The sequence below is a fragment of the Rhamphochromis sp. 'chilingali' genome, assembly GCF_963969265.1.
Source record: "Rhamphochromis sp. 'chilingali' genome assembly, chromosome: 2".
Taxonomy (NCBI): domain Eukaryota; kingdom Metazoa; phylum Chordata; class Actinopteri; order Cichliformes; family Cichlidae; genus Rhamphochromis; species Rhamphochromis sp. 'chilingali'.
This window is the reverse complement of record NC_137930.1, coordinates 12704995-12731099: the sequence shown is the minus strand read 5'-3', so window position 1 is coordinate 12731099 and position 26105 is coordinate 12704995. Positions and strand designations below refer to the sequence as shown.

General features: G+C 37.7%; 1 protein-coding gene across 4 annotated transcripts in view; it reads left to right on the top strand.

Annotated features, from left to right (window-relative positions):
- The window catches only part of ttc28 (tetratricopeptide repeat domain 28), a 160996-nt gene that overhangs the window by 18487 nt on the left and 116404 nt on the right, over positions 1 to 26105 (top strand). The window contains exon 1 of one of the 4 annotated variants that reach the window (XM_080876643.1): positions 15509 to 15775. The exons of the other annotated variants lie outside the window; for them this stretch is intronic. Within the exon in view, the coding sequence (XP_080732769.1) occupies positions 15749 to 15775 (27 nt within the window). The 5' untranslated portion in view covers positions 15509 to 15748. Of the gene's footprint in view, positions 1 to 15508; positions 15776 to 26105 lie in introns of those variants that run through there. 4 annotated transcript variants of the gene reach the window in all.

Here is a 26105-nt window from a genome sequence, read left to right as displayed (position 1 = left end):
CAGCCGATAATAAATGAAACTGTTCCTGCACCGGGGTGTTGAAAATGCTGGGATGCTTTGTTCACTCCATCATCCAGCATTAATTGCTGAATAACAGTGTTCGAGCCAAAGGTGTGAATTTCTGTAGAATGCTATCAGTACTTACTCCTCTCTGAAGCTTTTGCTTCTGTAATATTCAGAGGCAATTGAGGAGTGTTTTGTCAGTTGGCTAAATATGACCTTCACAAGTGTCCTGAGGGACGAGAGCAGGCTCAGTGTGCACCACTCCAGTGACACGCCTGTCAGGCACAAGCTGCTAATATAGTCAAATATCAGACGAGCTGAGGTTACCTGTTGGTGTGTGCGTGTACGTGTGTGTGTGTGAAAGAGCATAATAGCACAATTTAATACAACCTTGCCATAAGGCATGAACAAATCAAATTAGCTATTAGTTAGCACTAGCACATAACATAACATAGAAACATAAATAGAACACACACACACACACACACACACACACCTACCTTTCTTATCTTTTCTGTTGACTACATAGTGTAATTTATTTTCTCATGGACACATACAAGGCTGAGCGTTGTTAGCTTGCCCAGTGGTGCATGCAGTCACTACAATCTGTATAAATCTTCTACACTCAGGAATATATTTATGTAAACATTTTTCTCAATTTTCTACTTGTGAAATTGGAGCAACAACGATCGCTATTTTAATGACAAAAGAATCCAAATTTATCAACATCATTTTCCCCACTCAGATTTCAGATTTTGATTTGTTTTTTTCTTGTTGTTTGCATGACCACTATTAACAGCAGGCAGCTGATTAAGTGGAACTTATACTACCCTGTGATTATCCATTAGTTTATCCCTGTAAAAACTGTTTGAAGAGGTTTTACACCTCTTTTGATGACAAAAAACATACATACAATTTAGAATTCAAATAATAATGCTAATCAATTCATTTATGCATTATTAATTTAGAATAATTAACTTAAATTCATGTTAATGTATGGTGTAAATTGCTAAATATTTTTGGGGAAAGCAATCATTTGAATATTATCATTTAATGATCTCTTTTGTAAAAATATTTACAAGTGCATTAATTGACTTTGAATGTGATTTGCAAATGCCTGAAAATTGTTTAAAATATTATCATTATAATATGCGAATATCCTATGACTTTGTTTCTTTAGTCATTGCAGTAAGAACTGGTGTGTTGCTGAACACATTAAACCTTGAACTTATGGCTTGGGGGGTGGAGAGTATGGTTTTATTAGCCTATTACTGTTCAGTACTGCCAGCAGGGCAGAGGTGTTGACCCCTCACTCCTCCAGATCCTTCCTGCTCTCATCCAGAGGAAGAAATCAGTGTCGAAAGCTTTCAGCTCTGTTACTAAATCAATACCTTTTTCCTTAAACTGCACACACGTATACACAGATAAGTGCAACACAGACGCATGCACAACTGGACAGATCTGATAAGCAAACAACGTCCCTCTCCGCGTTATTTGGTTTCATTTGCTGCACCTAGACTTTGACCCTTGCTCACCCCCATGTGATCATGTTCTCCAAAAGCAACACCCCAGCATCTGACCTCTGACCAGCCCTTTCCTTCACAGCCGAGGATGGGTTTGTGTTGTGGTCACATTGATTTATTTTGTGTTTGAAAGACAGAGACAGAGGTGCTGAAGGTTAGAGAGGGGATATAACAGCTGTTTTATGGTCAGATGACCGTGATCACAAATAGTCAGCAGTAGAAGTGGTCAGATCCTTTACTAAACTAAATATCATTTTTTCACAGTACCCTGTGAAGGTCTGCACTCAAAAGTTTAAACAGCATAATTGTTAATGGGATCTAAAATGCAGTATCTCATGTTTTTTTTTCTGTCATACATATTCTGATACAGTAATGGATGGCCGTATTAAATATGGCCAAAGGTTCATATAATGATTTTAGCGAATAAAATCCTTGTGAGTCTAAACATGCTCTAATAGGTTTTTTTCTACTCTCGCAAAGAATCACAAACCAACATGCTTTTGAAATTTGTGGTTTTAGGACACTGGCTCAAGGAATGGTGTCTTTAAAATAAATACTCTGCAATAAAATATCACTTCTGTCTATTATAATATCTATTATAATATGCATGATTTTTAAAGATTATTAATATTGATGCATGTATTGTACATATATTTAAGCTGCTTGAGGTCGACCTGTTGAAGTTTGACCTATTTTATATTTAGTGAACTAGTTCAAGTGGCTCATAATGGATTCCTGTAGCTCAGTCAGTGAGTCAGGTTTTCTGCTAAAGATGGCTGATTTGGTGGTGGTATCTTCTGTCCCCATGTGTATACGTGTAGTCTGTTGTAAACAATAGAAAATATTTACAGAAAATCTTGATTGCTTTGGCCTTTAAACTCTTAACGTCCAACAACTTGGATGCCTGCGTATTAATGTTATGTTATTATTATATTAATATGGGCTGAAATACAGTTTACTTTGTACAGTAGCTGGTAGATAAAAGAGTTACTTTTTGCCTTTGTACTCTTATATATTTCAGAGCCAGTACTTTTTCACTTACCTTACTTAAAGTATGATTTGTTAGTAATGTCTGACACATTTAGGTTAGTTGTCTGGTATTGAGGTTCAATTTGTAGCCCCACAGAGCAGCGGTGTGCGCTGCATCTTAAAATGATCTGTGCAGAAACTACCCAAACCCAATGTGTAATCATGTCTTTAAAAACACTAACAAACAAACATATAAAACAAATTGAATCAACATGCAGCAACAGAGTGAGGAAAAACATTAGAAGAAAAAGTGTCAATAAGAAGTAACAGGATTAAAGGATTTTTTTTGCACAGCCACACAATGATGAGTCTTGGTATAAATGCAGCGCTTTCCCCATCCAGCTGATTGAGATCATTTCTGATTAAGGAAAGGTCTTAATCAAGGTTCTTTTTGCAGCTTTCACTGTTAGCAGGAGATATATAATTCATCAAAGATTTTAACTATAGCTTCCTCAGCATGTGCTGGAAGTGGGTGCGAAGCACTGGTGCATTTGCTGTGATGTTTTTGGTTTTTGCTCCACCTTCACTTGACAGTGCAGAAGGAAGAAATATTTCTGGTCAGTAACTTTACCACCATCTTCAGAAAAAAACAACCCATTATTCCATAAGAAGAGATTTGTAGCCTAAGAGTGCCAAGCTGGGAAAGCTGGGAAATGGAAGGAAACAAAATCTGTAAATGAAAAGTTCTTTTTGTATCTAAACCTAACCATGGCTTAATCCTATTGTTTTCCAACCCATTACATTTTCAGGGTCATATTGTTGAAGCTGCTGGCAGCTCTCAAGGTGTCCAGAGTTGTTAGTACTGTGGTATACCAGCTGCCATATGTCGCCAAGAGCTAGTGCTCCTGTATGAACGAGAGTGACAAATTCTGTATCAAGAGAGCAGGAGAGGTAGTGGTGGCGTTCACAAAACTGTCAGCTACGAGACCACAGTTTGTCTCTTGTGTAGGAGCTCTGTTTTTGTGCTGACTTTGACTTTGTTTTCATTCTGTTTAGTTTCCTTCACATTTTTCGCCTGCTTGTTTTTGCTGTTTGGTTAGACTTAGATTCCAAAACTGCTAAGTTTAGTAAAAAGATCATTGTCATGGTTCAAACACCTGCTAGTAAGGTAAAGCTTTCTTGCTTGAAAATAACACTGCAAGATACCCAATGGATTAAAATGTGACATAACGTCGCTAAGTGACAAGTTGGAAGTGAGACGGGGCTCTAATGTGACGTATAGAGCAGGGCGATATGACCAAAAATATTAATCACATCTGACAATTTGCAATAACGATATAAATGACGATATAAATGACACTAGACAAAATACTTTACAACTTCACAACTTTATTAGTGCAAAAAAACCCATCAATGCATTTTCACTTAAACAAGCAGGTGTTTTTATGTGTATTAAAGTTATATAAAAATTGCAAATTCCTTGCTGACAGTTTAACCAAAAGGCATTTCCAGTGGAAATTGGTCAACATATCCTCAGCATAACCATGTATAATATCCACAAAACGTAAAAAGCGGTTATACACACAATAAGGTAATATTATGTTGAAGCACAGTACGTATCACTCCGCGAGGCGCCTGCATACAATAGCCGTAATGCTCCGACAATCCATCAAGCTGTGCGGCTTCGTAGCTTAGCAAAGTCGTACTAAAACATTTGACAGATTTTCGAGCGCCGTGTACCACATAACATCGTTTCGAGGTCAGTAAACACAACCAGAATTCATACATAAGGCACACGGGATTATAAGGGGCACTGTCGATTTTCAGAAAAATCAAAGGATTGATTTTTAAGTGTGCCGTATTTTCCAAAAAATACAGTAATAACGATGGGCCGCTAGCATGCTCTACCAAAAATAGTGTTTTGTTGTGTATCTGACAGACGAAAGCTAGACCAGTTCCACACCACTGAAGTTGCAGCATTTTTACAAACCAGTTCTGGTTCATCCGTTTCATTTAACGATCCGCTTTCCCCCTTCTCATTCTCCATCGCCACCATACTTTTTCCGCCATGTGCGTATGAAAACAAAGGCACTGCGCATGCACGTTTTACCCATATTCTATCGCGATATTTCATTTTCTTATCGTTGCCCAACATTATACCGGTATTACCGTGAGTGATATGATATGGCCCAGCCCTAGTGACGTAGGTAAAAATTTTTATTCTTCAACAGTCATAAATCTTTTAACATTTTAAGGGCCTTTTAGATATTATGCACCATCACCTCAGCTGAAAAAGGCCAGGACAAACAGTGTTTTTTTTGTTTTTCTGTATTTGTTACTCAAGTAACAAAAACATCATAACTTGCTTAATATTGACACTTTTGACATGGGACACATTGTTAGGATAAAAATTGGGGTTTCTTGTGCAAAAATATTCTTCCTATGTTAACTGTGCTGTTTATATAATATAATGTTAAATTGTGCAGTTGTTTTTGTGATGTTCTGCTGTAAAATCTAAGAGACTGGCAGAATTACTCTACCATTTAAACTAGTTTACTGTCCTGAGAGCTGCAGATGAGGGATTTAATCGATTTTCCTTGGTGCAGCAGTGCATGGATTTCTATAAACTTTATCTTTTAGGACTGTCTTTTATGCTGATGTAGCGACAGTTCTGGTACTCTACCAATGTAATTTAATTGTTCCTTTGTCAGTGCCATTCAACTGATATAACACTCAGATCATTTAAATAACCATTTAAATAACATAATTGACATAAGCCAACTTTAGCTTAAGTCAGTGTCAGTTTGATTTCTTTTTAATCAACTGGTCAGTAAATTGGTTGGTACTTGACGTCACAATGCTGAGATGGGGACTCTGGTGTGCGTAACTTAAGCCAGTGTCAGTCCACTCAGTGTTAAATCAAATTTACAAAAGGATTACTAAATGAGATATATGTAAAATAAACATATTTGCAACAGTAAAATAGTGTACAGCTTCGTGTCACCTAAAGTGTCATTTCCTTGTTTTTTTGTCTTGGAATTTTTTTCATTGGATATTGTGTGTACCTTTAACCCCTGAGCAAACATTTTTTACTAGACACGCATCTCATAAGCCTGGATGCTACATCTATATGTATATATCTGTGAAAAACACAGAGTCTGAGCATGACTGTGTACTCTCTGACTAGCAGTGGTCAAAATAAACATTAAATCTACCAGTCTGTACAGAGAAACTGAAATGAAAAAAAAAAACAAAACAACAATAATTGTACAACAACATAAATTAAGGTGTCTAGATTTTTGTGTTATCGCTAATAATATTCTTTTTTATATCTACAGGACATTTAATCTTACTGGTATTATGTAGTAGTGACAAACATATGACCAATGCTTTCAAGACTTAATTTTGATCATTTGTTGTTTTCCCAGCATAGGCTATTAGGCAAACAGTTGTGTTTTATATAAACATAATTTTGAGGACAAAGACTTGCCTCAAAAACAACATCATCTTGAATTTTCTAAACCAGGGCAGCACCGATAACAAGAGGCAGCTCTAAGATGCGAGAGTGGACGCTGTCTGTGCAGTGGAGGTGGATAAAAGAGAAACAACAGCAGGTGAAATACCTGCTGTGGTTGCAGAGAAGAAGCAGATTAGACAGCTATGTGTGCGTGTGTGTGTGCGTGTGTGTGTGCGTGCGTGCACAAAGAAAGGCAGTGTTTGTGGCCATGTATGGGAGCAAAGATGAATTGTCTCATTTGTGGTGGGTGCCTGGAGGCCACACAGACTGATGTAGCCACTCTGCGGCAGACTTTATCTCACACTCAGACTATGTCCACACTAAATGCTGACAAATGTAAACACCTTTGTGTGTCAAACAGGGCTCTGTCCACAAGAGTGTTTTCAGAATTTGCTGTAAAATCTCAGAACCATAAAAAGCAGCATTCTTTCTCTCGTTCATCAGTTTTGTTGTGTTTTTGTTATATGTCCTACATGTTAAAATTACAGATTTACTCTGACACTGGTATACATTTGCAGTAAAAGATAAAAACGTCAGTGTCAAAATTATGAATAAAACAAACTTAAGTTATTATACTAGCAATAGCCCATCCTACTGGCCCATTTTGTCTTCAAGTGGTTCATTCCAGATTTAGTGTCAGCCGAAACAACCATTAAGTTATATATGGGTGATATACGTTAAACATGACATGTGAAAGAAACACAAGTGGAGGTAAATAATAATAACATTAATAAAAGGACAGTTGTCAGTTAGAGGCGATTGTTAAGGCTAGTTTTTTACTCTAGAGCTTAATATATTCCTCAATAGTCTGACAGCGAGCCTTTTGTTCCCTTTGGCCTAGGCTTAGCTGTACATCAGTTGCCCCCCCCCCCACTTCTTCTTCTGCCTTTAGTGGTCACCACAGTGGCTCGTCTACCTCCTCTGTTGCACCAAATGCCTGCATATCACATCCATGAACCTCCTCTGAGGTCTTTTTCTTTTCCTCCTGCAAAACCTGTAGAGGTGGAGTATAGAGTCGCTGAGATCATACCTTCGCCTTCAGTCATGCACACAGACACTGTCTAAGATTTCCTCACATTTATCAACCTTACCATTCCCCTTGGATGTGTGCAAAAAAGATCTAGACGTTGTGTCTCTTGATGATATTTTCAGTGCAGCTGTTTATTTTGAAAAATGACAAACTTTGTTATGAAACCTGCCAACACAGAAGTTGATTTCTCAGGGTGCAGGTGAAGTATGTTACTAAATATTTAGAACCAAAAATTAGATTTCAATAATGCATAAAAGAAGCACAAGACTTTTATTTTGAAATCAAATACAAATACATAATATGAATGAATGAACCCAAATAAACAATGATTCTTTTGCAGCAAACATAATTATACCTGACCCTGAGACATCAGTTGGGTAGACATCAACACACAAACACTAACGACTGCTACAACTAGTGTGGTTTCACCTGCAATGCAGTCAAAAAAAAGTCTCTACCATCTAGCTACTGTTGGAATTAATATTATTGCTGGTCCCTCTTGGGGTTCAGCATCATGCTAAAGGATACTTTGGCTTGCAGACTGGAGTGGTCAGAGATTAGCAGATGATCTGCTCTACTTCTCACTATGCTCTACTGTCACCCCATTGTGGCTCCTCATGGAGTGGTGCTTGAAAGTATAAACTCAACATAGCAAGTGCAAATTTGTAAGATGCACTAACAGCTTTGTGACTTTTTTCCTAATTAGCATAGTTGAGTTGGGGGTAGGGCAGTATTATGACACAGTGGCTGTTTGTATTTCACAGTCTCAGTTTTAGAATTGTTACAGCCTTATCCAATATTAGGACATCTGTTCACCTCTTATTCCTCAGAATTTCATTCAAACTTTCTGCCATATCAGCTACTCTGATGGTTATTGCACTGATTGGATGTCCTACCTATTAGTGATAGGTAGGAGGTGTACAGAGCATTAGTGGATGATTTTATGGCCCACTCTGGGAGGAATCATATTTTTCAAACTTCAGAAGGAAGATCACTACACAACTTGTGCCTTTCCAGGATCGGATGTTGATGAGGTAGAGGAGTACAAGTACCAGGGCATCTACATCAACAACAGGCTGAACTAGAAGACCAACCCAAGCTATGCACAAAATGGAGCTGAGCAGGCTCTGAGTCTCCAGGAAGCTGAGATTCTTATATGTGTGAAGCATTTTCGAGCACCCAGTTGTGGTGATATTGAGTTTATTTCAAGTTTTGAATATTTTGGCTAGTTTGCTAAGTTACTGAATCATTCGTTAAAGCTTGAGAGCGAGCTAGGACGGCAGCCCTCGGTAGGCAATAGTTACACAAAGACTATTGTGCAACTATTGTTATGCTAAGGTTATTCAGGAAAGGTTAGGATTTAGATATATACTGTAACTGTGGAATACATTCAGTCTAGTCTTACCACAGTAGTCACGTAATTATAATTTTTTGTTCGATAATTCATAGTTCCTTGATTCAGGACAGGCAGGAAGACTGTAGCAGTGATGAGTTCTCTCTCTTTCATTTGAGTTGTGGATTGTGTGATGGCTGCACTTACAGCCACACAGTGGTAATATCCACCATGTTAGTGTAGAGGCTTATACATAACATTGCATTCACATTCGTCTTTCTTTAAATATAGGAATTAATTTGCAGGACAATAAATAACTGGTTTTGGTTTAGAATTAATTCACATACTCACATAACACTGCATTCTAAAATGCAGTCATATCATATCACACACTTATGTATGATTTAATCTTTGTTTTCTGAGTTACCTTTGTTGCAGCTACTCCAGTCCCTTGATTGAGATGCCAAGAGGTGGAAAAGGGGTGGAGCAAGCTTTAAAGGAAGACTGCGAATTGGTTCATTCCATAACTCGGGACCATGGGGGGGATTTGGAGATCATTATGTTAGGTTTAGTTAGGTTCTATGTGTTTCCCCCCTTTTTGTGGACTGATCAGCCACTATTTAAGTTTCCCCTTTGTCTCGTTAAGGAAGTCAGTTCGTTTGAGTTATCAGTATTGTTGTCAATTTTGAGTAGAGTTCTGTTATTTTGACCTCTTTTATGGGCCCAAGATTTTAATTCTTTTTGCATGAGTTAACCAAATATTTTTTTGTGTTAAATAAAAATAATCCCTTTTTTTTGGACTTTAACCTGTGCCTATGTTTCCTTCGCTGCTCGGTCCATCACAATAGTTTATATTAAACTAAACAAAGAAGTGCTGGTCTTCTCACAACAGAATATCAATTTTTATTGATATTGATCATTTTCATTTTAAACATATTTTTACTATAGATTATATAATTGAAGTTATAATTTGCACTGACTACTTCGAAGAGAATTACCTTAAAACATCTGTAACTGAGTGCTCAACTAATTTCACAATGGATTAAAAACAACTCAGTTCTGCTCCCGCATAGATGAGTTTACGTTGAAAGACAACAGATTAAATCCCAGTGTTTGATCTGTGAAGATTCTCATCTTAATTTCTAACATGTAGTTGCTTCCAGCCTCCGTTCCCCTCTGTGGCTCTACAGGTCTTTGTGATTAAGGGTCAGTACAAGCAGAACAGAGATGATCAAGAGACACATCCTAAATCTGTGTCTGCTAGTCCAGTACACACCAGCACACACACACACCAAACCACTACATTCATCACTGTCAAGGTGTGAGTCTAGTAGCCATGTTGACTGTAGAAAGTGCTTCATCAAAATGACTTTCCTGACATATGGAGTGTGTAGGTGTGTGTTCATATTCCATGTATCTATTAGCGAGGTGATAGGTGTGTGAGTGTGTAATGGCAAAGTGATAATGCCTCTGAGAGAGATTAATAAGATGGAGATTTGATAAAGATATGCAGTTTTCCTCATCTCTCAGCTCCTCTGACAAACATTTCTTTCTGTATCTGAAGAAAAGGTCAAGGTTCAAATGTCAGAGGTCACACTATTATCTCATGACTGAAATACTGCCAGGGAAGCCAAGGAGTCAGTTTGGGGGAGTTTGCTGTAGGTTACATTGTAGTGAAACAGTAAATGAAATACATGACTTACATATCATTTCATTACATTTTTGTAACAACAACAATGTGGACCTGCAGTTTATGTTAATGAATTCATCCTTCAAATGCAATGCTATTTGCATACGTTTGGTTTCTTGTATGTGCCCTTTTGTCTCCTTTGTTTGCTGCTTGTAACCGGTTGTAAATATACAGATATACGGTTTACAGTTTTCATAAAAAAACAATGAGGTTGGCACCAGCCATGAGCATAAACAACCCCACCTCCAGACACGCACGCACGCACGCACACACACACACACACACACACACACACACTGAAAAATAGCTACTAAATTATTGATAGCATCTGAGGCGTGGTGTGATTCAAGAGAATCGTGATTGCCTAATTCAATGGAAAGGCGTCATGTACAAGCAGAACATACATGTGTCTACATATGTACATGCAACACATTCCAGATCAAACTATTCCAACCTGAGTTTAAAGAAATTGTCTAATCAACCCTAACTCCTAAACCTAAACTATCAGTAATTGAGAATTTTGGCTTTTGTTTTCAGAAGTATTTGCAATAACAGGTAAAATTTTTTTAAAGTAAACCTGAAATCAGCTGTATATTCAAAGGACAGTCCATGTCCATGCAAACAGAAAAAACATATGAAAAAGGATGACACTAAACAGCACACAGTGTGCAGAGAAAGACACTGCCTAATCCTAAAAATAAAGTGGACCTGAAAAATAAAAGAACTAATCTCTCTTTTTGAAATGTAGTGAATTGAAATATTTTTTTAAGAAACCAAATATACTACTGTTCAACACTGGATTGGTTGAAAAAAAGGGAGATAGTATTTCTCCTACTTCTCTTCCTTGTTCTTCTTTTTGGTGATGATGAAACTATAGCAACATGACAAAATCTTCTTTCAGTTAAACCACTGCCAGTTGTTACAGATCCTGGTGTGATCACTAAACCAGCATACAGCACAGCAGTCACACAGATATCCTCAGAGTGGACAGTCCCTTTCCCGCAGCTTGGCACATTCATTCCATGTAAAGCATTGCTGCTTTAAGAAAGATGGATTGTTGCATCCATGCAACAACATTTTGGGTGCAAGCATAAGGCACATATTGTCAGGCTTTATATTAACTGTACTTAATCCTCATTTGACACCTAAAAATGGATCTCCAAGCCACCGCTTTCTCTATAAACATATTTTTGTACAACACTAATGGCATGGACACGGTAACTGTATAACTTTAAATAAAAGATGTCTATTTATGTAAACCTGCATCCTTCCTAATGGCCCACAAAGGGTTCCTGTTATTAAAAGGAATATGTTTATGTAAAAATCGCACTTGGCTCCCTTGACCTCACTAAAAAAATTACTTATGAGGTTATCTTCTTGATCACTCAAGTCTAATTCAGTATAGAATAATGTTTTGTTATGTTCTCCATTGGTGTACAGAAGCACAACAAAGCAGGGCATGATTTTGGATAGGTCTAACAACTGGTAATAGTCGCTACTGTGAGTGTTTGTAGTCCTCATCATGTTTAGTAAAAAAAAAAACGTAAGATGGTAACTTCGAAAATATCCACCTCCAGGCTTCACAAATGGAACCTTAAAAGAACGTGACATATGTGACATAACATTGGTAGTATTACTGTATTACATACAGTCTGTAGTATTTTGAATGCCGCATTAACTTTTAAAAACATCTAAATTGATTTTATAATGGAAGTTTGCCAACTAAGTAGTATTTCTGGCACCTCAGGAACAGGTAAAGCACAGCACATTTTTGTCTTTGGTCAATTTATTCTAAGCTAAACTAACTATCACTTGATTGCAGCTGTATATAGTACTGCGCAAAAGTGTCAAGCCACCCCTCATTTCTTCTTTTCCAAAGACCCAGAAATTCTTGTCATTTTTAAAGTGGTCTTCAAAAATAGCTCAAGATCACTCGCATAGTACAATGCAGTAAAACAAACCTAGATAGAAAAAACAAACACAGTAGAAAACTATCAGTCATGGACTGGCCTCCCCAGCAACAGGATCATTGTTGAATATTATTAAACCAATGATCATCTTGAGAGAGAACAGAACCAAAGGCAACCAGCATCCAAAAAGAGTTTTGGAATGTCCTTCAAGAGGCCTGGAGAACTATTCCTGCAGACTACTTAAAAAAATTAAAAGAGAGTGCAGACCGTGCTGAAGGATAAAGCTGGCCATACCAAATAATGACTTTCAACCTCATTAGGATGCACAAACTCTGTTTTTGCTTCGTATACTGTATTTCTATGTATGTGTACACATTTCAATCAATTACTGCACCCATTTTCATTTTCCTCACAAAATAAAAAGACACATCACTGCATTAATCATGCAAAGATCAGACATTTCTTGCCTAACTCTCAGGAAGAAAATATATATGTATGCTATATTACCAGAAATGCTAAAAATAAAGCTTTCCTTTAATGTGTGAGCTACCTAAACAGTATGACAGACATTCGAAGAGGCCATAAAAGCACTAGTAGTAGTAGCTCTATTAAATAGCAACAGAAAAGCTGGTATGTCAGGAGCACTTGTATAGTTTAAAGCTTGGTTTCTTTAATAGATAAGAAGGTTTTCAGTATTATATAAGAGTCAGTTTGTCTTTGATGTTCACATCATCACAGCAGGAGTCCTTCTTCCCCCTCAAGGGTTTTACCTCAAACAGGGCACCAAAGAGCAAATTCATACCAGGACATGTCACTGACATAGTTATTGCCTTTTTCATATTGACTGTTGTTTTTGTTTTATACTGTAACAAACAAACTGTAACTATTTTTTAATACATATTTGCATAACTTACCTACTTTGATGAGGTTCTGACTTCTCTTTTGTGTGTGAGTTAGAGCTCGGTGTTGCATGGACATGTGCATTGCTAATGTGGTTATGCCAATATGTCTTCTGGAAGACCATGTGTTTGCCTCTATAAGTCCTTTTTCTGTGAGCAGAATGCAGATGACAGTCATGTTGTTTGACAAGGAAAGGGGATGAAGGCGTATAATGAAATAAAGTATTGTTTCCAGCCTCTTGCCTCGTTCAATCTTCAGTGTCTTTAATAAAATACACATGCACACACAGACACACACACAAACTTGTCAGAGCTTATATCAGTCACCAGTCTCATTTTCAAGTCCTTGAATTAGAATATAAAGTAATGTAATATTTTCTCCAACCTAGCCCTTAGGTATGAATGTCAAATATCAGATGGTGGTTAAGACTTTTAAGGAGAGGGCCAGAGCCAGTTGATTTTTTTAACCAAAGTTAGTTGAAAACACTTTTAAAAAGTGGAACAATTTTTAAAAGATTCAGTCAAAATGAGCTCAAAGAGATGAATACACAAGAGTGACTCAAAAAGCTTCACAGATGCAAAACAGACAAAAAAATTCAAAACATTAGAAAAATGACTCAAAACTACTGCTGTTAATGAGAGCAAATTATGACCAAATTGACTCAAAGTGACCGTCACTGCTGACTTAATACTATCAGAAAGGTGACTCATAACCACCTCAAATATACAAAAACTCTACAAGCTCTAACTGGAATTGACCAAAAAAATCACAAGCCACAAGAAGATGCAAACCCCCCCTGTAGAGGTTTCAAAATGAAATATTGCTCAAAAGCACACCAAAGTGATGTTGCAAAGCCACAAAGAGATGCAAAAAACCATTTCAAAGGTGACTCTAAATTACCTCAAATAGGCAGACATTACCACAAAAATGGCTCCAAACCACCTCAAAGAAAAAGCAATGGTGCTTGGAGCCACAGCTTGACTTTTAATATTTGACCTTAGACAGTATAAAAGATAGATGTAGCTTTTGTGTCTGTAAAGTAAAGTGACTGTGGAAGTTAGTATGCCTTTTAATTTGCACATGTTCAAAATTCAGATCATTCTTCTTTAAGCTGCTCCCTTTACAGGTTACCACCCTATCTCTATCATCCTCTTCTTTTGCACCAACCATGTCCTCACTACATTCATAGCTAGCTACATCCATAGAAGCTATGGCTTCTCAGCTATGTCCACCTATTATTGTTACTACAGTGCTACACGTCATCCTTGTTCTTTAAAAATGGTACCAGTACACCATGGTACCAGAAGAATCCTATCACTCTCTGGGGTAGTGTTAAACAGTCTGTTTCAAAAGTCCTCTCCCCTCTCTCCGACACATCTCCATACCTCCATATGTATGTGTTTATCTGGAAAAACTGCATTTTCACTCTTTATCCTTTTCATAGCTTCCCTCACTTCCTCCTTAGTAATCCTCTACTTTTCCTGATTCACTTACTTCCCTCTGTTTATCCTACTCTCTCATTTTCTGTATTCATCACCTCCTGAAAATACTCCTTTCATGGTAAATGGACTTTTCTACTCTAACAGAGCATTCGAAGTACAACTCACTCTCCAATGGACACACTCGTTTTTATACTTACCTGCTTTCTATTTAACATTCACACACATTTGTACACCTATGAATGCATAACAAAGCAACTTAAGGCTAGGTATCTTGCTCAAGGATACTGGGTATCCAGTCAGGGATCGAACCACCAACCTTCCAATTAGTTAATGAGCTGCTCTCCCTCCTGAGTTACAGCTAGAGCAAACCACATTTCAGCTTCTCATCTCCTCTGTTCACTGGTTAGCACATTTCCATTTCTCTCCTTAATCACCCTAACTTGCTGACGTCCTTTCCAGCTTCATATCTCTCTGACTAGCCCCTCAATACAAGTACTTTTCTTCTTCTTTACTCCATCTATATATACATATCCCATTTTTTTTCTTTGCTAGCCTTTTTGTACTTTCCATTCAGATGATATTCCAAAAACCCCCTTGGCACAGGTATGTTATTCATTCTGCTGGGTATTTTGACCTACTGAAGGTTTGGTGTTACTCATATGGAAGCGAGAGAACAAAACTCTTTCAGCTTATAAGTTGAGAAGAAAATATAACCACTAAACAGGCAGCACACTTGCCTTAAAAAACAAGCAAAAAAAAAACGATTTGTTTCTGTGAACTAACAGACATTGCAAAGTTTAATATGTAACAAGGAATTTATTTTAACTTATAGTTACCATTATTTTCACAATATATTAACAGATGTTTAGTTCAGTATGTGTTTTTCCCCTAAATGCAAAGTGGCTGCTTGAGACACAAATAAAAGATCCGTCAATTCGAACCTTCCTATATTTACTGAATGAATGCTTCACTGTGCAATTCTGAATGTAGGCTTTTGTAATCATATGCTTGTTAAGTGAAAACGCATCAGTTTCTTTTAAATGAAATCGTACGTAATACAGTGGTTACCGTGTGTGTGTGTGTGTGTGTGTGTGTGTGTGTGAGAGAGAGAGAGAGAGAGAGAGAGGCGGGATTGGATTACCCTCTCGGCTCTTTCGGTTCTTGGCTCAGTTGCGTTCTCGAAGCTGGAGCTGCTAGAGCGCACAGATGATGCTGTGTACGATGACAGGACACACTGCACCAGGTGTTACCCCGTGGTTTCCAGTAACATTATAAAAGGGATTATAAGTACCTCACTTCTGCATCCGTCGCGTCTGCGCTTCTCCATCCGGCGGGTCCGGTGCGAGCCGGCGGAGTCAGTCTTTTAACGCGCGTTTTTGAGATGCCACATCGGCTGCTGTGACACTTGCTGCGCGTATCTGTCTTACAAATATGATGAAATGGCAGCCCAGGAAGAAGGTGAGTAAACTGTGGCTTGTAAGTTGACTCTACTCCAAAAGTTGTAGCGGAATGTGGCGGATGACTGACTGGCACTGACTTTGGGATCAACGGGACTATTTAAACACCGAGAAAGAAAACGCAGGCACGGACACTTTATTAAGGATAATCCATTAATAGCCCGCATTTCAGAGAGGCGCTGCAGCAATGTGTCTGTGTAGGATTATTGGAGGATTATGCACAAGATGAAAAAATTCCAGAAAGCTGAATGAAGTCCCAGTAAGCTTACCATCCACTACCAGAAACACTACGATTCTCTTTAGTAAAACCATACAAAACGGGCTCATAGTGGACAGCTGCAGAAGTACACGAGGCATATATATTTCTTACTTTTACTTAAATAGAAAAAAATACCATTAAGTCAGCGTAGACATCATGCACAAGTAAATATCCATGCATTTTGTCTTGCACTTTGCATTCATCCTCTGCTTGAGAAAACTACTATGTATGACTGACGTAAAAACAAACAAACACCTCTTGCTTGTTGCCTCTAACTCTATTCCAGCCAAATGATTGGTGTCATTGTTATTAACCTTTCTTATTATTCATGTTATTCCATATATGAAATTCTGTCAAATATATATTGACCACATCTTACACACCACATCTCTATGGAAGAACAGTTATGTTGCAATAATTATCTTAATTGTTTTATACAAAGCAATTGTCATTCAAAACATACCTTCTAAGGTACTACTCTTGTGTCCTTGAAAGGGGATATATATTTATACTTTTGTGGCATTTATATGGCACTTTTCTAATCTTGCTGACCACTTACAGCTTTTTCTGTCTTGAATTCACATTGACGGACATCTTACAGTCACCACGTAACTAACCATGGCCTCTGTTACCCATGTCCCTTAAATATACCAAGCATGAGAAGAAGGAAAGTCCAAGGAACATTTAACCAGTGCTCTGAGGTGATGGCACTAACATTAGTGCTACCATCAGCACATCACTGCTGCCAGTATACAAGGCAAATACAGAATGAAATTTATGAGAATATGTGACCTTTTACCTTTAAAACATTAAACATTGTCACCTGGAGATCAGCCCATTAGTTCTGCACGGTACATCAAGGGTACTGGCATTTACCTTCTCTGTTTTTGAGCGTGCAGGATGAAACCTAATCACTATGGCAATCACCCAACTTACTTACAGTAGGCTCGCCAGAGGGTGATTTTTATACATCTTTGGTTGTTTTATATTTATTTTATATTTGTTCCAACAACTATGGAATGTATTGGCACTGTATTTGGCATATTCATGTTTAAGAAGATGAGGTCTAATAACTTTAATGGTCTTCTAATTTCTACACTATAAAAGCAAACTCGTTTTAGTGGCATAATACTTTTTGCCTTTATTGGATTGTCAGTGAAGTCAGACAGGGAGAAAGAGAGAGGGGAAGACACGCCACAAAGGACCACAGGTAGGACTCAAATCTGGGCTCCTGATCTCTGGCCATTCAGCATGTGGTTGCCTGCTCATCTACTGGTGTGCATAACTAGTATCATCATTGGCTTTTCTACTTGAAATGCATATTAAGTGTGGCAAATTATTTTAAAATGAACATTATTTAGGTTGCTCATTTTAATATCAGCAAAACAGTGCACCAAGTTTTTTCTTGTGGATTGTAGTAAAACAGAGCTACCAGATTATGGAAATCCTCAGAATATTTAAGTGCTACCTTTAATTATTAGTTTTTGGATAAAATAAGCAACCCCTATGGAAAAAAATGTTTAAGATAAGGCAGCTGCTGATATTTTAAAACCTCAATCTACTGAGTGGGTAGTGTGAACTGGCAAGGGATTCGATGCCTCACCAAATTTGTTTTTGGCTCAGAGATCACAGGGAGCGGCAGTTCTTCTGGAGAGAGTGTTAGCCCTGATCTCGAGGTGGTTGATCCAGCTATAAAGACTAGAGAACTCCCTGTGGGAATAAAGGCCAGACAGTCAGCTGTTAGGCTACGTTCACACTGCACGCGAAAGCGCATCAAATCCGCCTTTTTTGATCCTATGCAACCCATATTCGATTATGGTAAGACAGTGTGAACAGCACAAATCCAATATTTTCAAATCCGATCTGTGTCACTTTCGTATGTGGTACTGAATCCGATATATATCTGATGTTTTAGAAAGCAACTGCTGTTTGAATGGTCATGATGAGAGGAGACAAGGAACCAGAGAGTTATTCTGTATAATTCAGTGTATCCACTTGTTGTATGTGGTTTTTTAAATTGTATTTCCAAGACTATTTTTAAAATCTTCTTCACCATCTGTGTTTTAGAGTCAAAGTCCACTGTTGTGATTAAAAAGTGAATCGCTGGTAATGTTAAAAAAAATAAAAAATACACATGTATATTTAAATCAGGGAAGGAGTTTACATACTGCTTGGTAAAGGAAGCAAGGAAAACAACATGTTCTTGCTCTAATGAGCTTGTCTAATATCTTCTTTTTAATTAAATCAGTTTAAGTTTGTGAGTCAAAGGTGGGCTAATCAAAATCACACTGATTCACATGGAGATTGTTTAAGTGGATAATTTTATTCAATAAAAAATAATGTATTTGCTAATTAGCAAGCTTGTTATAATAAGATTATTAGCTCAGCTGCTTATGGAACAATGAGTTTTGACAGTTTGTCAAAAGAAAATGTAACCCTGATTTCAAAGAAGCTGAGTATGTGTAAAATGGAACAGAATTCAATGACTTGCAAATATCAAAAACTTATATTTTATTCACAACTGAACAAAGAAAACATATCAAATGTTTAAAGTGAGGAATTTTAGTATTTCATGAATATTAGCTCACAAAAAGTTGGGATGGGGCAGCCGGAAGAGTAAGTGGCACTAAAAAGAAACAACTGAAGGAGAATTTTGTAACTAATTAGGTTATTGATGAAGTGCATCTATGAGAGGCAGAGTTTCGAAAGTGGTTCAATCTGCAAAAAAACAGAAAGAAATTGTGGAACAATTTCAGGATAATGTTTCTCAAAGCACAACTGTAAATACTTTGAATATCTCATTATCTAGACTACATACTATCAGTAAAAGATTCAGACAGCTTGGAGAAATCTCCGTGCACAAGGGACAAGGCCGAAATTCAATATTGGATGACTGTGATGTTTGGGCCCTGAGGCGGCCATGTATAAAATGCAGGCATTCTGGCATGGGCACAGGAACACCTCTAGAAATCATTGTCTGCAAACACAGTTCGCCAACCCATCCACAACTGCAGGTAAAACCTCTGTCATGTAAAGAAGATGCCATATGTGAACATGATCCAGAAATCCTACTCTCTTCTCTGGGCCAGAGCTAATTTAAAATAGACTGGCAAGTGGAAAACTATTTTGTAGTCAGAAAAATGTAAATTTGAAATTGTTTATGGGAAATATGGACACCACTTCCTCCACACTAAAGAGGAGAGGGATCACACAGCTTGTTATCAGTGCTCAGTTCAAAAGGTGAGGCATTTCATATTTGAGCAAGACAATGCTAAAACCACACACTGCATGGCTTTGTAGTAGAAGAGTCCTGGGGCTGAACTGGTGTGCCTGTAGACCAGTGTGTCAAAACAGCTAATCTACTGATAAGCAATCGACAAAATATTGTGTATCATGAAATAAAAAATTCCCCCAAATGGGACATACCGCCTAACCCATATCCAAAAAGAGTGGAACTATAACAGTAAGGAGTCATATCTATAGATTAGTCATAGATTTTAAAGATATTTCCATCATGGGCATAGGACGCTGTTTTCATTTTATGAATTTTATGTCACAGAATGGCTGTTTTTTTGAAAACTGTACTTTTAACTAGTGTCAACTTTGAACAAGAGTTGCATGGTTTGCTCTGTGGTAGTTCCATGCTGACCTGACATCTTGCTGTGGTTCCCATCTTGACCTCTGTAAGATGCCAAGTTGACCACTTGTAGTGCATGCTGGCACTGTTCTAGTTTTACTGTACGGCTGTATTCTTCATTTGATGGTCCTTAAAATGCTTTACTTGTTTCAAGGATGAGTATTAAGGGTTACAATAAAACAGTAGTTGTTGTGATTAGGTGCTTTTATTTTGAAGAGACAAATGTTCTTATTTCTCAGAAAAAGGTATAGTGAATTAGGGCAGTCACTGTGAGATGAGCTGCAGTGTAATAAATTGGATCAGACTGGTGTTTAATGATGTAATATGCCATAAAATCAATATTCCCTTTCTGCTCAACACCACGTACCACAAATTAGAGCCAACTCATGAGCACAAACATGCAGACATATGCAAAAGCACACGCTTTTGCAAATTCCTTTTAATGCACAGTTTGCTTGTGCAAGCTTGGACTTCTGGGTCATCTTATCTAAGAAAAGGAATTAAAATTAAGCTGGAAGGAAAGAAAGGGAAAAGCAAAATGGAGTTCAAAACAGAAAAATAAAATGTAGGCGATACAAAATTATGCAAAATCAGTAGCCAAGTTGAATCTGGACTGAAATCTGTCACTGCTGGAATCATGTGGGAAGAGGGGGAATTAAAAGGGGGATGAAGGAGGCAAAGGAAGAATAATGAATAATAATGATTTCAGCTGGATCTATTCATATATCTGTCTTTAGGTTTGTTTTTGAATATTCTCTGAAATATGCAATTACTTGGCCTCAATTGTCATATACTCTGGAGTTTTACTTTAACGAGCAGGTGTATACACCACATACACACATTCACATTTGTCCTCATTAGTGTCTGATTTATGACCATTTACTGTATCCCTCCTTGACCTATATATTTTGAATCCACTGTGAATGTTTCATAATAGATGCTTAAAGCACAGCTATGTCAGAAACAGAATACTTTATTAATCAACAAAGGAATCATTTATTATCTAAATAATTTTTTTTTTTTAAAGTTCACAGAGACTTATTACCTACTCTGGAGTTCCCCTCTGCTCTTCAAGCTGCTTGTTTTTGTTTTTTGCAGAATGCATTAACTGTTTTGATCAATTCTTGCCACTTTATTTCCAGCAGATATTATATGACATTTTATTTATATAGCGCTAAATCACAACAGCAGTCACCTCAAGGTGTTTTAAATTAAAGACTCTACAATAATACTGAGAAAACTTCAACAACAATCAGACAACCCCCTATGAGCAAGCACTTTGCGACAGGTAAGAAGAAACTCCTTTTTAAAAGGAAGAAACCCTGGAAGGAAACAGTCTCAGGTAGGGGATTAAGAATAACTAGTCATTAAATGCAACATTTTAAGCCCACTTTTAGCGTGGCTGTCTGTCTCCTGAATGCAAGCTGGTTTCACAGAAGGGCCAGAAAGATGAAGGAAGACATACTAAATGCTCAATACTAATAGCAAAGTGCCAATGTTAGAAGCAAGCTGGAGAACGTAGTGGCACATTAAGAAGCTAACAAGGCAATGTTTTTTGGCTTCAGGATCTGGTTTTGAACAAATTAAAAGGAGAGAGAATTTTGAACTTTAGTTTGTAAATTTGACACATTCGTAATTTCATTAATGCTTGTAATGCTTGATTATGTTCATGACTATTCATAACTTTATTACTAAGCCTAGCCAAGTGTTTATTAAGAGGGTTTTTGTTTCAGTGGCTTCAAGATGTCTCTGCTTTTAGCAGATAATGTTGTTGTAAAAATACCTAGAGTTTTAGACTTTGTTAAACCAAAATGACTTTATTGTGCTATGCTAGTGCTTTTGCAATTACCCCTGAGGTAATACCCCCAAGCGATACCCAGGGTATTGTCATCACCCCACCGGGCTGGCAGGCGGACAGTGGTTGTGGACACATGTTGTGAATGCGATAACTCAAGAACTAGGTGATATAGGATACTGAAATTCATACAATTGATGCATCTACTGAAAATCTTGGATGAGTTGTCAGTGACGCAAATCTCAGTGACCTTGACCTGAATCCAAAATAAGAGCCAAAAGCCATTGCCACTTTTTCCAAATCTTTGTTTTTGTGGTTTTCAGGATGGCATGTCCTCTTTGAAAACGTGCTGTGGACAGGAAAAGTTCTTTCTAATGAAATGAACTAATTGTGCTGATTGTCATGAAATTGGGTCAGTTGTGTTCATGTACCAAAACAACTAACTTTTTGCAAGAATTTCATGTTTCTCTATGAGACTAACCTGGAAGTGAATATATCTTTCAAACTGATCGGGCCTAGCCAGTGGTATTAGACCTACACAAAAGTCTTGAATGAGAGTTGAAAGATTGGAATTCATGGGAACAGTTAGAGATGTCCCAGAGTAAGGAACTTCAGAGTAAAAAGCATTCTGAAATAAACATAACTAATGGACTGTACTAAGAATTAAGTGCATCACAATAAAATACACTGTAGATTCAATGTTTTACCCAGTACCATATGTGACTTGTGATTTATACCTGTGTATTTAGAGTAGTCAGAGGTGTATTAAATATTAGTGTCAGTTTAGTTCAATCAATCAATCAATCAAGGTTCTTTATTTGTCACATGCATAGTTATACAAGTATAACACACAGTGAAATGTAGCCTGACACACTCCTCGACATGTGCAAAAATTGGGGGGGTGGAGGTGGGGGGCTAGTTTATTTGCCAGTCAGCATAACTAAGTGAAACAATGAATGCAGGTTAATTTCAGGAGCTCTACCGTAGGCTGACATACATGTTTTATTTTTTGGAATATAAAATGAGTGGTTTCTCTGTCTTGCTTTATCTCTCTCTCAATCTCTCTGAGACACTGCTATTTACGCAACAGGAGTTCATAAAACATTTCAAATTCTACTCTGCTTGGTCAGACTGGCAGGACTCTGGGTGTGATGTGTTTACTTAGAATGCTGCTAAGCTGCTTAAAGCTACTCTCCTGCCTCTGATTTAACACTTAGGCCTCAGTCTTTGTATAAGGGCTCACTCAGACTCTCCCAGACATACCCTTTGATAATGTCCACCAAATAATCACCACTGCAAGGCTACTGAATCTACATAGAGTGCCATTTTCTTCTGCGGAGCCTAATGATGAAAGCCCAGAGGAAACAGTTGTACAAAGGATAGCAGAGCAGTAGTTTTTGTTTTGTTTTGGGGTTTGTTTGTTTTTTACAGCTTCTTATTTTATATGCAAAATATAGTTGTGTTACAACTCACCTTTTCTCCTCTGTCAAACCAGTGTCCACAAAGTTCAGATCAGGAATCTTCCTCTTACAAGTGTTCGCAGCTGCACATTTTGACTGTGGACTGTTACCTACTATTTTTTAAGTTGTACAACTGAACTAAAACATCTGTGACTAAACATTCTTTGTGACTAAGCGACAGTCCATGGTTTCACTTTCTCTCCCTCTAATCCATATGCACTCTGGTACTGAAAGCTGGCTTTTAGTACCCTAAAAAATAGTAAGTCGAGTTTGGTACTCAACCGTAGTATGTAAGAGCAATGAAAACTTTTAAAGATGGCCCAAATTGTCCTGAAATAAACAATGCGTTAATATGCCAGTCTAAACAGTGATCCTGCATAGAAAGGGGGTGAAAACCACCTGATATGCTTTGTTTCTTTAATTCAGTTTTATTCTATATAGCGCCAAATCACAGCTGCAATAGCCTTAGTTTCTATGTTTCAATCTAGAGTGTTTGAGAGGATGGAGGAGACATGACTATTATTTTCAAAAAGGTTTGTCCTTCTGATCATTTAAACAAGTGCATGAGGAGTGATTTGGTCCTTAACTGCTATTATTCACAGCTTGCCAGAGATATTTAATGTTCGCTTGAATCTTCACTCAGTCTTAATGGATGCATGTACAGCGTGTAACTAAATTGTTAAATTTTGGGTTGAACAGAGTTACATTTAAAATGTCCTTGTGTCTGCTGCTTACGCTTCCTCCTTTGAGTGATAGAAGCAGAAAATGGTGATGCATAAAGGAATTCCCTCAGTGCTGAGCAAAGCTTGACTTCCTCTCTCTCTGCTTCCCTCAGAGATGCAGTGCATCTCCAGGCTGAGAGGACAACATTTCTCCAGGAGCTTGTCATGTTGATAGAGCTGCTCGCCTCCAATATCCTCAGGACATTTTTTTTTTCCACTGTCTTCCCCCTCTTGATTTATCTGTTCGTTTATTTCACGCCTATCACCATGTCTGTTCTCAGAGATACTGTCTTTTACTGATCCCTAATCCATCCCAAGGATAATGTTATTCCCTGTCTTTCTCTCCCACACCACTCTCCCCATTTCAGCTGCTCCTCCCTTTACTGCTCTCCAGAGTGAAGGAGCAAGGATAAAGCAGTTTTTCTTTCACATAAGCAGAATATGGACAAGAGGAGGACCAACTCTATCACCACTATTCTTGTTTCTCCCGTGTTGCGTTTTCCCTCCTTTTGTTTGTAACCCCATTTAAAAGAGTGTTGTCATGACACGCCACCACACAGTCACTGTATAGGTCTTTTGCTGTACTTTACACTTACTGAACCAGAACAGCTGTGCAGTAACATCAGCCTGGTCTCACTTCATCTACCTGTAATGACTCACTTTATCTGTGAATGTGTTTAAAATGTGTGTCAACTGGGCTATTTCTTTTTTCTGAAATCTCTTCAAGTGTGCTAAAGTGGTTATGCTTCCTTTCACTAACAGAAAAACACTTATTCATGGCTCTTAGAGTTTTATGTGCCACAGTTCAGCCTGCCTCAAGTAGAGATTATTTTTTATTTTCAAAAAGTGTTGTAGTTGCTTGTGATTTTCCCTCTCTTTTCCTTCTGGTGCAAGCTCACAAATTGCCATATCCTCAGTGTGTGTGCCACAGGGAAAAAAGAGTCTCTCTTTACCTTTGTTTTACTCTTGGCAGAGCAAGCCTTGTGTCCCTAAAGGACAGACGCTTCTATATGCTCTCATATGTGTGCGTAGACAGTCTGTGCACTTTTGTTCATTATAGCAAACAAATGGGATTTAAGTAGCTGGAGTATGCAGGGAGAGTCACAAACTCCTTTTAAATGGGTTATTCATTAGAACATACTCTGTGGCACATGAATGAAAGATAAGCTGCAGTCATTATTTTGTTGGTGCAATACTCCTAAAACCTCTTTCCCAGAAACCATTGTTACTTGTCACTGTAACTTCACCTTCCAGTGGTCGGGGTACACTGTTATACAGTCAGAAAGTTGGTGTATTGAGGAGGTTGGTTTGGATGAATGGGTCAAAGAGAAATAGGAAATAAGTTCAACTGTCATGCACTGCAACTGATGAAGTTATTATTCGGCAATGGTTATTGTTCTTTTCTGCACCTTTCATAACCTATTGTTATATGATCAGTACAGATTTTTGTATTTTTGCCGCTGTACGCCACCACAGTGGATTTTAAATCCAACACATAACACATAAAAACTGTTTCAGAATTAAACCTTTTTTATACATAGTCCCCCCACTTTCAGAACCTCAAATGTAATGACTGACAAACACTTTCATGGTCATATGAGATTGGTCCCCTCATTGTTCCATGACAAATGAAGCAGCCATAATATCTGAAATTGATTCAAAGAGTTGAATTTGTATTTTATAGCTTTTCACTGTAATTTTACATATGAGGTCCAAAAGCATGTCAGTGCAAGTGGCATCTCTTCGGACATTTTGGCTTCTCTTCACTGGCTTCCATCTCCTTATAAACAAGGTCTTGAATAATCAGGCTATATCTTATAGTACTATATCACTCCAATAGAGCACTCTCAGACTGCTGGCTTACTTGTGGTTCCTAGAGTATGTAAATGTAGAATAGGAGGCAGAGCCTTCAGATTTCAGTGTGCCAGCGTTCTGTGGAACAGGAGACAGACAAGATTAGACTTAAAACGTTCCTTTTTGATAAAGCATATAGTTAGGGCTGAATCAGGTGATTCTGGGTCCTCCCTTAGTTATGCTGCAATTGCTACATTTAATTGTTAGTTATTATTATTCTCTGGCTCTCTTTCACATTGTGTCTTTTGTCCTGTCTTTCTCTCCTCACCCCAAGCCAGTAGCAAAAGATGGCTGCCTTCTCTCTGAGCCTGGTTCTGCTACAGGTTTCTGTTAAAAGGAAGTTTTTTCTTCCCACTGTCGCCAAGTGCTTGTTCGTAGTAGGTCATTTGATTGTTGGTGTTTTCTCTGTATTATTGTAAGGTCTTAAAATATAAAGCATCTTGAGGTGACTGTTGTGATTTGACACTATATAAATAAAACTGAATATGATTCTGAGTATGAATAGGGAGACCATCATTAGCTGAAAAACCAAAACTTATTCTACAGAGATACCAAAAAACTTAAGGTGTGACCAAATAGAAAGCCTGGTAAAATCTTAAAAAGA